Here is a 14,731-nt window from a genome sequence, read left to right as displayed (position 1 = left end):
TGAAGATAACAGTTATCAGTATTAAAAATCAGTTTAGCCAACATTTTAGATGTTGTTTTTGTAATTATTATAGTGCTGAATGTTCGTGTATAAAATGTTTGTAATCTAATAAAAAAAACTCTTTTTGGAAAATTAATTTTGATTTTAGTTTATTATAATGAAATAAACAAATTTAATTCAATTATTTATAAAATTTTTAACTTATATTGAATTTTTTTTTTTTATGGAGAAAGTTGATGTTGATGAAATGTGTTTGTGTTGATAAACGATTAAAATGGCCGCCGTTTCGTTATGAGTGAATACATAGTTTTTTTAGTAATTAATGAAGAAAATAGAATCAACTAGATAAAAATTCGATTATTTTCGTTATTTAATGGACTGGTATACAAAAAAATGTTCTTGTAAAAATTATATTGTGAAATAAGTTACGTAAATTCACAATTATGGTACATTAAATGCTTGACGAGTGTTTATGTCTAATAACATGTTGTGAATATTTGTGATAAATAGTAAGTGATTTTATGATTGTGCATTAATAAATAGTTTAAATATTGCGAAATGAGTAAAAGAACAGGCCGTAAACCTAAGCGTACATCAAGAAGACGTACTAGAAGGCATTCTTCAACATCGGAACCAGAATCGGTTGAAGAAGTGCCAGTTAAAACTAGATCAAGCAGTCGAATTGATGAAAATGAAAAAAAAGTTGCTCTTACAATTAAACTACCAAAACCAGATACTGAAGTTTGTAATGATGATACATCAACGGGTATGTGGAAGGTAGAATGTTCTAATGGATCAGATGGAGACATTCAAAAACTCAAGATTAGTTTAAGACGTTCTCCTAAAGATTTGATAAAAGAACAAGCTGCTGAAGCAAAATATGCAGCTGTCAAAGGTGGTAAAGAAGAAGCTGCTGGAAGTTCTTCAGTGAATTCTTCAGTATTAGATGGAAGTGTTACTAATTACTTGGACAGTTCTGTAACAAAAGAAAAAGTTGAACAAGATGAGTCTAACAATGCTAACCAAGGTAATTTTTAATTTATTCAAGTGATTTGTGTAAAAAATATGCTTTAATTTATAGCTGAACATTTTTTAATTAAATGTGTATAAATTATTAATTAATTGAAAACCTAAAAATAATAATTTTTATAATATAATTCAAATTTTTAAGTAATATTAAGGTTATTAACATACATTACATATAGTTATCAACTATATTTATTTATTTTTAATTTAAGTTTTATTTAGTAGCATTTTATAAAAAAAATGTGTGCATGCATAAATAACATTAATCAAAATAGTTCTGTGTTTAAACAAGTGTTAAAATCTTCTAATACTGTAATAGAAAGAAAATCATTTGGTACAATTTAGTTCTTTTACATTATACCCATTACGTGTTGAAACGAGTTATAATTAAACTATTTTAGCCAGGTAATTCGGAAGAAATTAAAGTCATCTAAAAATTATCTTAATTGACATATTGTGTTAAATTTAGAATAGAAAATTTAATTAATGAGTACTTGTAAGAATTAAATTAATTCCAAATATAACAAGAATTAAAATCAATATTTGATGCAAATTAATATGTAAAGTAAAAAAAAATTATGATTATATGTGAAACTCTTTAGTCTTCAAGATATTAAACAGTCACAAACAATTATTTTTTTCGTCATAATTCTTTGAATTTTTAAATTTAAGATAACAGTTTAAAAGTTTTGTTATAAAATAATAAAATTGTTATGTCCATAGTTCAATTATAAAGTTGACATTTAACTAATAGATAATGTGTGCAACTTTGTAAAAACAGTTAAAATGAGAGCTCAAGATTAAATGTATTTACTAAGCTTTTTTTAATCATCTTAAAACGTATGATAAATAAATGTTCATGTTAATTTTACTTAACACTAAACTAAGTTTTGGGGGATGTAGGTGGTATCATTCTTCCCCTAGAACAAAAAAAATTTCTTCTGTACTATATACTTATACTAATATTTTACGGAGTAGAATGTCTCAGAAATCATTCAAACAAATTTTATAAATGCATAAAGTCCTTAGTCTTTACATAAAAATAATATGACACAAAATTTTAATAATAACATTTTTTACTGTGATGATAGAAATCTCTTATAAAGCCTAACTTCAAGCTTTAAGTCATATATTAAGTATGATTAATGATTTGGGATCTCTTAAAATAAAAAGAATCTCCATAAAAATGTATTTTAACTAATTTTTCTTACAGCTAATTTGTACTTCATTTTTATTGTACATAAACTTATTTTTTAATTTTATATGTCAGTCTTTTTAAATTTAACATACTTTGAGTGTCTTTTTTTTTTTTTTTATAGAAAAATAGGACTGGGTAGGGCATTTTGTTTGAAACTTTAGGTACTCTTGAGCTATAAAATTGGTTGACCTTAGTTTTATTTTGATGATAAAACATTTATGTAGAAATGTACATAATATGAAGAAATAAAATTAATTTCAAAAAGAAAGGTGCAGTAAATATATTTTAGTTTCACGATACAGTACAAAAACGATAGGTTCTTACATAATTTAAATTTGTTAAATTAAATTATCATGTAGTTATAAAATTGATATTTGATGTTATTACTTCTTATGTTAGCCATAGAAAACTCAATAAAGGCGCAGATGACAAAAAAATAATAATAATTATTATTAAATTATTAGGGGTAATAACTAAATTAGTAATTTTTCATGTATTACATATATTTAATTTAGTAGAATTTTTACGTTATTATTTAAGCATTGACTTTGATAGGATAAGGAATGAGCATATAAGAGGGAGTATAGCTGTAGCATCAATCATGGATAAGATGAGAGAAAATAGACTTAGATAGTTTGGTCATGTTATGAGGAGAGAAGAATCGGAAGCTGTAAGAACAGTTATAGAAATGAATGTTGAAGGAAGAAGAGGTAGAGGAAGACCAAAAAAGAGATGGAAGTATGCTATTGAATACAATATGAGGACAGCTGATGTGGGTGATCGTGTCAAGTGAAAGGCTAGGATAAGAGTGGCCGACCCCAAGTAGTTGAGATTAAGACGTGGAAGAAGAAGATTTAAGTATTGACTTAATTTATTTATATGCAAAAAATGACTCAATATTTATTGTAGAGCTTTACATTTTTTTTATGTAACTATAATCAATATCATATATAAAAACAGTTAATATTTTTTTTTTTTAAATAGAGGAAGAAAAAGACAAAGAAGAACCTGAAATTCCTGTTGAAACAGTATCTTCTATTATTCAAGAAACTGTAATTATACAAGCTAATATTACTAAAAGTAGTGATATAACACCTTCTGAAGTTTTAACACCTCAATCTGAGGACACAGTTGTGGAAAATATATGTACTGATAATATTAAGATCAATGTAGCTAACACTAATGAAACAATTGAAAATATATCGGAACCAATAATGATAAGTGAAGCTAATGATTTGTCTAATGCTATACAACAACATGCTTTAGATTCAAGTTCAAAACCTCTAGATGAGAAATGTAAATTATCTGAGACTACTTTGGATGATAAAGTAGAACATACGGATACTACTATTTTATTAGAGTCAAAAGAAGAGACTCGAGAATGTTTGCCTGAATCTGTAGAGAGTATAATAAGTAATTTAAATGATCCTAAAACAATTGAAAAATCTAATCATAGCAATACTATTAATAAAATTCAATTAGAAAATGTGAATAAAATAGATGTTAATGATTCTGAACAAATGGAAGATGTTGTACAGCTAACTGTCGAATCTCCTGACTTAGTTGACGAAGATGAATCTAAACCTGTTGAAGAATTAAATTATGTGTCTTCATCAGAAAATATCATAACACAAGATAAAATATCAAATGATACAAAAACAGAGCATGTAGAAACATTTAGTGATACATCAAACTCACATTTTACTCATCCAAAGCGCAAATGGGGTTCTTGTAAAACAAGAATTCCAATAACGATTAATCCTTTTACATTAGGACTAATTATTGAATCAAATGGCGATTCCATCGGTGATAATGGTGAATATCGTTCAGAAGAAGGGGAGATTCAAAAGACGGATTCTGAGGATAATAACTCAGAAGAAGAAGGTATGGAAATCAATGATACTATGATGATAGACCATGAAACTGTTGATTATGAAGCACCTGATGATGAAGATAAAGTTGAAAACGAAGAAAATAAATCTGATAAATCATTAGAAGAACCTAATGTTGTTAAAGAACCTATTAAAAAAAAATCTATGAAACGTATGTCAAGTGTAATACATATAACAAATCTTGTGCGACCATTTACTGTAGGACAGCTTAGAGATTTATTACAAAGAACAGGTAAAATTGTCCCCAATGGATTTTGGATTGATGCAATCAAATCTCAGTGTATTGTAGAATATGAAAATGAAGACCAAGCAATTGAAACTGTGTATGCTCTTAATGAATCCCAGTGGCCTTCAACTAACCCAAAGTTTTTAAAAGTAGTATTTAGTGACAAAGAAGAATTAAATAAAGCATTGAATGGGTCAAATTTAGATCAAACAGATAGACATAAAATATCAAAAGTTGAAAAACTTAGAGTGCAGATTGAAAATCATAATACAATTCTAAGAGAATGGGATAAAGGTAAATTAGAAGATATGAATGGGGATGATGAAAAACCTAATAAAAGAAAATTATCAGATGGTGATAGTATGATTAAAGACAAGAAAATAAGAAAAGATGAAAAAGATTCTTCAGATAAAAAAAAGAAATCGAAGTCCAAAACTCCTGAACGTGTACCAACTAAGAGCTTAGATGAATTATTTAAAAAAACTAAAACTACTCCAACTTTATATTGGTCCCCATTATCTGCTGAAGAAATAGCAGAAAAAGAAGATCAGCGCCGTAAACATTTAGCTGATATGGAAAGATCACTAAAAACCGATCGAAGAAGAAGAGATAATAATAACTATCCTAGAAGACGTTAATTTTGTATATAATAAGTATTTTATACATAAAAAAGAAAACCTACAATTTTTTTTACAATATGGTACTTCTGAGTTTTGTCTTTAAATCAGAATGTAAACTCATTAACAAATAGTAAAAAAAAAGAAAATTATTGTAGGTTAATTTTTTTTCATATTCTGTTTTTTATTTAGGGATTACTATCCAAACACTGTTTTTATGATGTAATAATTATAAATCGTCTTTGCGATAAATAATTTTATTTATCATAATAAAGACTGTATAGAATGAAAAGACCTATAGTTATTTTGTTATGTATTGATTTTCAAAAAAAACTATATGATAAACTGTGATGTATAATAACATACAATTACTTATTGCATTAGATTAAGTGAGTTTTCAGTTTGTTTTAAAGTGGGAACAAATGTCTTATGCTGATTTCTGCAATACATAAATATGGTTATCTTGTAGGTGCTTATAAAATTATTTGGTAAATTTTATAGTGTTGAATTTAACCCTTCCTTGGTTACACTGTTGTAATAAACGCGGAAACAACTGGTGCAATGTCTTCGTTTGGTTTAGAAACCATAAAAACATTTTTTCTCTCAAGAATTGTGTTTTAATATAAATTATATAAAAAATGAAGTAATGCTATGTTAAAATTTTTTATTAATATTTAAAGAAAAAGCAATAAGATAATAGGAAACAAAATTATTTATCACATTTTAAAGGAATCCTTTACATATTTTCAATATTTTGGCATAAAATTTTTTAATAATAAGTATATTTAAAATTTTTGCAAATGTATTAGTGTATAAAATGTATCTCCTAATTATAAATTAAATAACTAAAAATAAATTATTTAATTAAAAAAAATAAATTTTTCAACGTCTCTATATATTTTTGCTTTGGAACAGCCCTGGATTTACTTAATGTTGAGTTAAATCGCAAATAATGCAATAAGTTATAATTAACTTTTTTTTCAAAAATAGACTATTTGATTTATAAACGTATTATTTGAAATATAATTTCAACTCTGTAGTATTGAGAGAACATAAATAGTGGTTATCTCTTTCGTCTGTTACTGAATAGTTATTCATAAAAACTAGAAACTCAGGACACGAGCAAAGACATTACATTCACCATCAATTTTACAATGTCGAAAAAACGAATTTAAAATATATCTTAAGTAATTTAAAATAAAAAATAGGTACTATCAACCTATGAATGATTTTGTGGATTGTCGTTTTGATTGAAACGTTTATGAATGTATCCACGTTTTCAGTTATGAGCTGACGTTTCGAATTCATTGTAGAATCCATCTTCAGAGCGATAATTACAGAATCGTAGTTAAAATTAACTGTCGGCTTAGCTTGTTTACGGTATGTTTTTATGTCAGTTGATAACTGTTAACGTAAATGTTGATTTTGATTATTATAAAATTGATGATGAATGCAACCTTTTTTATCATGTTCTGAGATTGTAGTTTCTAAGAATAGTTAACTAATAAATAATGATAATCGCTGTTTTTGTGTTCTCACCTTCCCATTACCCATGTAATTCCTAAATGAGTTTGAGCAAGAAAATGACCAATGGTTAAGTCATACAAATAAAGGAGCAATTTTGCTCATAGTAGTATGATTGAAGTTCATGAACTAAAGAAAAAGTAAAATTAACCACGAAGTAGTTATGATATCTACTTTATGGTCAATGTTTCCTATCAAAGCTATCATAGTTTTAATAGAATTTTTTTAGGAAGTTAAATTTGGCCCTTTTTAACAGTTACATTTTTATTGAGAATATCATTTATTTTTGCTGGTTTAAGTCAATAAAATATATTATTCTTATGAACCATTAAAAAACAGAAAGGACGTCTGTCCACCCTCATGCTTCTACCTGTAAGACCATTAATTTTGAAAAAATAACAATTTTGTGATTTTTCCTTTTCATGCATTGTAAGACTAACTTTTGTGTAGTTGTTTTCAGTGTACATTTATTTTTTATCTAATGATATATTACTTTTGAGTAGTGGTCCTATTCCAATGAAGAATTGAAAATTAACACAATTGGCTAAATAAATATTAAAAATGAATCGGTAATTTATGTCTTATATATTTAACTTGGTATAATAACTTTTTACAATATGCTTGACAAATTTTAAGATTTTGAATATTTCATAATACTAGAGATCAGGTAACTACGGTACTAAAACTACCAAGTTTTGTCAAGTTAACTTCAGACTGTCAAGTTTTTCTTTTACATTACAGGAATTTTTTTTATAAGAAATTATGTGTTCAATGAAAATTTATGAATTTATACATGCATATGTACATACATATGTGTATGTAAATCTCAGAGTAATAATTATAAGATGATAGATTAGAATTTAATTACTGATTTGAAGGGAGTGTCATATAATTATGATATTTCTTTTGAATAGGTGGTAAATTTCATTTATGATGATATTCAATGTAAAAGTGATTTATTTAAATAATAAAACAAAAAATAAAAAAATACTTCAATTCCGAGTATTTACTGAATATATTATAGAATATATTTATTACAATTGATAATATTATTTTTAATTATATTTAATTTAAAAAATTATTTATTAATTATATGTTGTCAAATCTCCCTTGAATAATTTCTGCATATGCTCCTTATAGGTACTTATATCATTGAAAGTTATAGAAGCTGATGGTTAGGTATCTCATTGTTTCCTCTACTATTTATATAGTTGTATAAATAGAAGAAATATAATACTCATATTTAAACTAAATTGTCAATGTATTTATTTAATTATTCAAATTTATTGTTAAAAAGTAAAGTGAAATTAAATGGCATTTAGCTAGTATTATTACATACATCAGCTTCAATTTTTTCCAGTAAAAGCTCTAGCCTTTCTTTCATTACTGGCTGCCCTTTTCTTGTTTTTTTACTTAATTTTTTGTTCTTATACCTTTTCTTTTTGTTATATTCTTCCATTGCTTGACGGATTTCTTCTTTACGTTTTAGAGCCTCTAAACGTCTAGTTTTTTTATCTTCTTGAATTTGTTTATAGCGCTCTTGAGCTTCTTTGTATGGGTTTAATCTAAAATTGAAGTTAGAATATTAAAATTCTTAGATAACTTTAAAATTAATTCTTTATAATCATAGTTACTAAATACGTTAAAAATATTTTTTGATAATAATTTCTCACCTTTTGGTTGGTTGATGACTTAAATCGTTATTACTACGAGTTTTTGTCATTTTTAAAGAATTTGACTCATTTAGCTCTTTAAAGTACTTCTTTATTACTGCTTTTTTACGGCGCTCATCCCATTCTTGTACTAGAACAATAAAGGGGTTTAAAATAATATTACTTCTTGAATTGGATTAATATTTGTATTATTGTAAATTAAAACACACTTTTCTGTTTTTTGCTATACTTTTTCGTCCGCCATTTTTTTTTGTCAAATGGCGTTTTAGTGTTACTTGAGTTGGATGACATAACTAAATGATAAAATAAGATTATTACATTTTTTATTAATTAATTTTCACACATTATAATGAACAAAGTTAAAAAAAAGCAAATTATTTTTAAATAAAGTATAAGTTAGTACAGCATGTGTATAAATTTATATATGAATACCTAGGGTTTGGAGAAATTTCTTTATTTAATCTTGAATTTTTAACCTTTATTTAATAAGATAAAAAAGTCAATTTAATCAATAAGTTATGAAAATTAACACTAATTAAAATTATTTCTTTAGATAAGTTTATAAGTTTTCAAAAATATAAATAAAATTAATGTCCACAATAATAAATATTTTTGTTGTTTTATTATGAAGATTTTTATATCATTAGTTATAATAACATTTATAAATTGTACTATCTTAAAATTTAATCTGATAAAAATCGTGTGGTTATCATAGGATAGTTTATTATTGAATTCTTAAAATGTAACAGTTTTTTCGAAGATAATTTCTAGGTAATAATATAAACTAATCTACGTAGCAAAATATTTTTTAAATTAAAACAATGTCGAAAATATTTACTCCTACCAATCAGATTCGATTGACAAATGTGGCTGTTGTACGAATGAAAAAGGGTGGTAAACGTTTTGAAATAGCTTGCTACAAAAATAAAGTTGTTTCATGGAGAAATGGAATGTTTGTATAATTAAAATATTTCTCTGTTATATATTTTTTATTAGTAATATCTCAGTTGGGACTATCTAGTATATTTCTGTTCTCTTCAACAAAATGTATTAAATACTTACTATGTCTTTGGATGACTTTTTACTAGAATGAAGAATCACAACTGATTTTTGCTAAATTATTCTTCAGTTTACAAATGGATCTTACTGAATTTAAGATTAGTTACAATTGTAGTTAAACAAGATTATCTTATTAAATTTATTATACAATTTCTAATAATAAAATTTTATGTCCATATTTAGTGGAATAAATTTTTATACATATAATATTAATTTTAAACATATTAATATTATTGTTTTTTTGTTTAACTCATTTCTAGAGAAAAAGATATTGATGAGGTCCTTCAAACACACTCAGTATTTACAAATGTATCTAAAGGGCAGGTAGCTAAAAAAGAAGATTTACAAAAGATATTTGAAACTGATGATTTAACAAAAATTTGTAAACATATATTAGAAAAAGGGGAATTGCAGATTTCTGACAAAGAAAGAAATGCTCAATTAGATGCATCTTTTAAAGATATTGCCACAATTGTAGCAGGTATTACTCATAATTTTTGAACTTTAATGTTAATATATAGTATATAGTTTTAACATATTTTTGTAGATAAATGTGTAAATCCTGAAACTAAAAGACCATATTCAGTTACAATGATTGAAAAAGCTATGAAGGATGTTCATTATTCTGTGAAACCTAATAGAAATTCAAAACAACAAGTATCTACTTTTATTAAATACTTTGAAACAGGAGATTCTTAAAAAGAACTTAAGGAATGAAACTACTCTAAAATTCATGGAATAACTTTTTTTTTTACTTAAAACGGTACCATCTTCCATTGTTAAGGGAGACTAATATGAGCTTTTCACTCATTTACTCACATCCTTGTACAAATTTATATAATTTACTTATTGTGCATTAATTTACAGATTGTAAATATTCTTATCCATAATAAAATTTTATTATTATTAAAATTAAAGAAATGGTACCTATGAATAAAAAAAAGTTATTTTTAGTTCCTCTTTCTAAAATAAATTCCTATATTTATTAAGTGTTATTTAAACGATTTATTTTGTGTATCAATAATTTTTTATTTTTAAAGTATTTTAAGTCATATTTTTTGTGATACTGAATCACTAGGTGATTCTTATAATCCTAACTGCTCGATTTCTCTTAAAAAAATAGTTTTTCATCAATTATTTTTTATTGCTTTTGTTAGTAACATATGTATCTTTATTTATCTGTTATAAAATATTTTTTTTTATCATCTCTTATGTTTTATAGAGATGTTATCTTTATTTATATTTTTATAATAAAAATATAAATATTTAATTAGTTTAATTATTAGAAAATAAACTCTAAGAAAATTATGGATAATAAATTTTGGACCAGTATTTCAGAAGTTCTTAACATTTTATAGATAGCTAGGCAGGAGGAGTAGTGAGGCCAAGAAATCTATAATGATAAAAATAGCAGCACCCACTCCTCACCATGAATCATTACTTTAAATTGTTAATAATTTCTGTAATGCTGGTCCAAAAGTTATTATTGGCGAGTCATTTTCTTAATTAGATTGTTTTCTATTTATTAGGCTAGTTTAATATGTATGTTTAAAAAAAAAATGTAGCACAGGGGGGTCGACGCACAGTAGTGACGTGGCATAGTTGGATCAAGTATAATGATATCTGACAGTGATTAAAATCACTATAAAAAAAAACGCTTCGATGCTAATCTTTAGATAGTGTTTACTTTTAAAACATTGGTGGATTATTCCAAAATCTACATGATCTGCTAGTTCATTATTAATATCCTAATTAAGATAAAGTATGTCGAATGAAAAAGGGATTATTAAAAAATATTATTTCTCATAAAAAAATAATGTTGATCCATACACTTTTCAATATGTCATAGCATTAAAAAGTTAAAAATGTAAAAAATAAAATTGAGAATTTTCACACAAAAATAGCATTTGGTAGCCATTTTCACCATAAAGACAAAATAAAGTCCGAAATTTTTCCATGATAAAGTATATTACATTAGCTCTAATTTAAGATTTATGTAAAAGTGTCATACTTTCCGGAACACTTTCAAAAGTAAATTTTTTGTGCAAAAGTTATCATTTTGAAACCCCCTCTGTAGGCAGGTAAAGGGTCTGATTTATAAGAAAAATATACTAAATGAGAGGTAAAGACATCAAGCATCTTTAAAGAAAAATTATATTGATTTGTTCATTTTCTAAAAAGTTTATGGCAGTTTTAAGTAAAAAAATTTAACGATTTTTAAATTTGTAATTTTTATAAGAAATATTTATTCATATATTACACTTGTAATTGGAATATAAATAAGGAAATAGGAGATCATGATGTTTTTTTTAATCCACCAATTTTTTAAAATTAATCACTGTCAGGTATCATCTATACTGGACCCAACTATGTTAGGACCCCACAGTGCTGGGATTTTAAACTATACAGTGTACAACTTCAAAAAAATAAAAGTTTAAATTAAATTAGCAATAAAACGAGTACTTAATTATTGACTTTGAAACTTCAATTATTCATAAGTAATTCAAAATTTTAAACTAAATGTAAAAGTTATAGTTTTTAATTTTGTAGATATGCAAATTAGTATTATCACCATTGACTTTATTGTAAGTAGGGTATAAGCATACAATGTGCGCTTATATCTGTTATATACACCTATTGCTGTATGAACACTGTATATACAGAAATTTCAAAGGTGGCTAAGCACTCTTAGATTTTTTTACAGTTCCAGATTGTATTTATAGTGGCAAGCTAAAAATAATTTGTCATTGAACATTTTTATAGGGTAATTGTGAAAGTATTTTTTTTTAAAATAAAAACAAGTTTTTTTCTCAAACTTCCATTTAATATGATAGCAACATAAATAAGGGCTAGAACATTTCAATTTAAAATAAATTTGTTAAATTTTCTAAGTGAAAAAATTAATTTACTATTTCCCAATCTACTTATATTTACCCCCACATCATCCTACTATGATAGTTTGATTAATATTATAGTTTTAATACCCACAAGATTTTTTCTGAAGTAGACCTATAAAGAAGGGGCTTAAAAACCACAGCTTAAAAGCTGCTGTAATTCACTTTAAATTTTGAAAAATATGTTTTTTAAACTAATAATATAAAGTAATTTTGTTTTCAAAATTTTAAAACAGGTAATAAATATTTAAAACAAGATTTTCATGTAAAATTTGTAATTTTTTTAGATTATGAACAATTAAAAAGAATTATTAACCATAATTCATGTTTTAATTAGTTATTAAACAAAATTTTTTCCTAATATAATTATATAAATTATGAAATCTATGTTAGTATCTTAGAACTAATCATTAATGGTAAATTATTTTTAGGCTCTTGAAGTAATAAGGTTAATTAAGACTGTACTTCCAATTGATAGAGCATTGATGCGTGTTAAAATTGAGTCATCAAGTAAAGATGCAAAGAAGCTCAAAGATAAGTTTTTAACATTAGCATCATCAATTGAATCTGAATATTGGGAAACTGGAGAAATAACTATGGTTTGTTAATATTTTAAACTATTGTAATATTTACATACTCTAGATACTGTACATTTTATTTACTTGCATTTAATAAATTTTATACTCGTGAATAATTTAAATTTTTTAAATAATCTCTAAAGTCAAGTTTTCTAAAAAATCTTTATTAAGTATTTCTCTAAATCGCAAATCTGATTACAAATGCATTTTTTGAACATTATTTTTAAGAAAAATTTAATTACTTTAAGTTAAATTATACAAAAAAATATACTTCTTTAAATAATAAATAACTGAATGCTTGTAATTTATTATTATTCTACAACAATAATTTATATAATTTCAGGTTCTTTTAATTGATCCTGGAAATTATAGACAAGTGGATGAACTTGTTAGATCAGATACTAAAGGTACAACTCACATGGAAGTACTTAGCTTGAAAGAAATTGTTGAAGGAGATACATTATTAGATTAAGTAAACATTTTTTCTTTGTCTAAGTAATAATCTTGTAATTTTATTTATGTAAAATCCTGTTACATTAATTATGTGATAAATAATTAAAATATTATACTGTTGAATAACAATTATTTGAGTTATTATAATATTTTTGATAAAAAGAACATATATTAGCAAAATGTTATTTTAATAAACTCTGAAAAATTATCCATCTAGATCTATTGATTAGTGGCGTTATTTGTAGGGTGAGGGTGGGAATTTGCTCCCCTTGAAAAATAAGTTTTGTAATTTCATTGGATGTCCACAAAATTTTAATTTGTGTCAAATACTATCAATAATATGTAATTTTTCCTTATCACTTAATAATATTTTTTACACTATCATAGACTTTTAAAATACAGCTGTGGTAATAAAAATATATAACGAATGTTTGAATTATGTGTTATCTTTTACCAGTGAAAAGTTAAATATTTTGTTTATGGATTTATACTTTTAGTGTGCGTAAAATAGTGCTTTTTAAATTTGCAAAATAAATATATTAAATTTAATATTTCTTTTTACAGATGTAAAAAATAGTCTATGTTTTTCATCTTTCTATCAGAAGAGACGAAAAAAAATTATTTACCTATTATTAATATAGAGTTTCTGTTATAATGAGTGTAATAATTAAAATTTATCACCTGTATTATATTATTTCCTTATCGATTAATTGAAATAGGTTGAGACAAAGAGTTTTAAAATGTAAGCAAGAATTGATATTTTTAGATTTTATTCTGAACTCTTGTGGTGAACTGTATCATGTCATTTTTTTTTTAATCTTTAGTGATAATTAAATAAAAAATAAAAACAACTTTTTATCATTTTACGAAAAACATTTTATCTTGATAGTTAACAAAACTATTATACGTGACGCCTTATGTAAAAGAGGCAAATAATAATAAAATGATTAAACACAAATTTAAGTAACTAGTTAATATAATTTAGTTAAACAAATGGGGAAACAAACACTGTACAGGTGTTCTACTATGTTTTGACATTTTGAATAATTTTTGAAATCACGTGTATTTGTGATACTTTTTTAAAAAAATTTATTGTAGTTTTGGACTATGTCAAAAACTTATTTTATATTATTTATCTCTAATATCAAAAAATTAAACATTTTTTTGTTTTCTCATAATAGCTATTTTTTAGCTCTTTTTACAAATAATTTTAATGGGTTGATGACAACTTCAGAATATGTACTAATTAAGTTACAAGCTTTTAATAAATAACTATTCTATGTATTCAAACCTTATACATCCATAATATAAACAATTTTAATATATTTTTCATTAAAATGAAATATTTCATATTTTAAAACCTTGAAGAAGCCAATATCTTTTGTCGAATATTTTTTAATTAAAAATTACAACTATAAATTTTTAACGTATTAATAAAACTGAAAACGTTTTCCTACTACATACATTTATATCATTGTATCCCCATAATCTGTAATTTAAATTATGTATTCAAGCTGAACTAATTATTTTTTATCAATCCATTACGAGCATTTTATCATTTGAGTATTTAAATTTGAATGTGTTACTTAAT

General features: G+C 24.6%; 3 protein-coding genes across 5 annotated transcripts; 2 read left to right on the top strand and 1 right to left on the bottom strand.

Moving 5' to 3' along the window:
• The first annotated feature begins 110 nt into the window (after window positions 1–110).
• On the top strand, window positions 111–5,251 carry LOC126903252 (apoptotic chromatin condensation inducer in the nucleus). The gene is made up of 2 exons (XM_050681345.1): window positions 111–1,027; window positions 3,209–5,251. The coding sequence occupies exons 1-2, from the start codon at window positions 559–561 to the stop codon at window positions 4,978–4,980; spliced, it is 2,241 nt and encodes a 746-aa protein (XP_050537302.1). The 5' UTR covers window positions 111–558; the 3' UTR covers window positions 4,981–5,251.
• Window positions 5,252–7,725: 2,474 nt separating this feature from the next.
• Window positions 7,726–13,963, bottom strand: LOC126903284 (thyroid transcription factor 1-associated protein 26 homolog). 2 transcript variants are annotated; one of them, XM_050681393.1, is made up of 4 exons: window positions 13,822–13,963; window positions 8,366–8,449; window positions 8,157–8,286; window positions 7,726–8,048 (listed from the first exon to the last, which is right to left on the bottom strand). In XM_050681393.1, the coding sequence occupies exons 2-4, from the start codon at window positions 8,445–8,447 to the stop codon at window positions 7,802–7,804; spliced, it is 459 nt and encodes a 152-aa protein (XP_050537350.1). In that variant the 5' UTR covers window positions 8,448–8,449; window positions 13,822–13,963; the 3' UTR covers window positions 7,726–7,801. The 2 variants fall into 2 exon arrangements, with proteins under 2 accessions (XP_050537350.1, XP_050537349.1); XM_050681392.1 differs by lacking the exon at window positions 13,822–13,963 and adding an exon at window positions 8,589–8,757.
• LOC126903277 (ribosome maturation protein SBDS) lies at window positions 8,866–13,723 on the top strand. 2 transcript variants are annotated; one of them, XM_050681384.1, is made up of 6 exons: window positions 8,866–9,108; window positions 9,476–9,696; window positions 9,763–9,872; window positions 12,541–12,708; window positions 13,031–13,159; window positions 13,705–13,723. In XM_050681384.1, the coding sequence occupies exons 1-5, from the start codon at window positions 8,978–8,980 to the stop codon at window positions 13,157–13,159; spliced, it is 759 nt and encodes a 252-aa protein (XP_050537341.1). In that variant the 5' UTR covers window positions 8,866–8,977; the 3' UTR covers window positions 13,705–13,723. The 2 variants fall into 2 exon arrangements, with proteins under 2 accessions (XP_050537341.1, XP_050537340.1); XM_050681383.1 differs by lacking the exon at window positions 13,705–13,723 and having other exon boundaries at window positions 13,031–13,272.
• Window positions 13,964–14,731: the final 768 nt, after the last annotated feature.

Source organism: Daktulosphaira vitifoliae, unplaced genomic scaffold, assembly GCF_025091365.1.
Source record: "Daktulosphaira vitifoliae isolate Bord-2020 unplaced genomic scaffold, ASM2509136v1 Scaffold_3, whole genome shotgun sequence".
NCBI lineage: Eukaryota > Metazoa > Arthropoda > Insecta > Hemiptera > Phylloxeridae > Daktulosphaira > Daktulosphaira vitifoliae.
The sequence above is the reverse complement of the archived record's forward strand: the minus strand, read 5'-3'. Positions and strand labels throughout refer to the sequence as shown.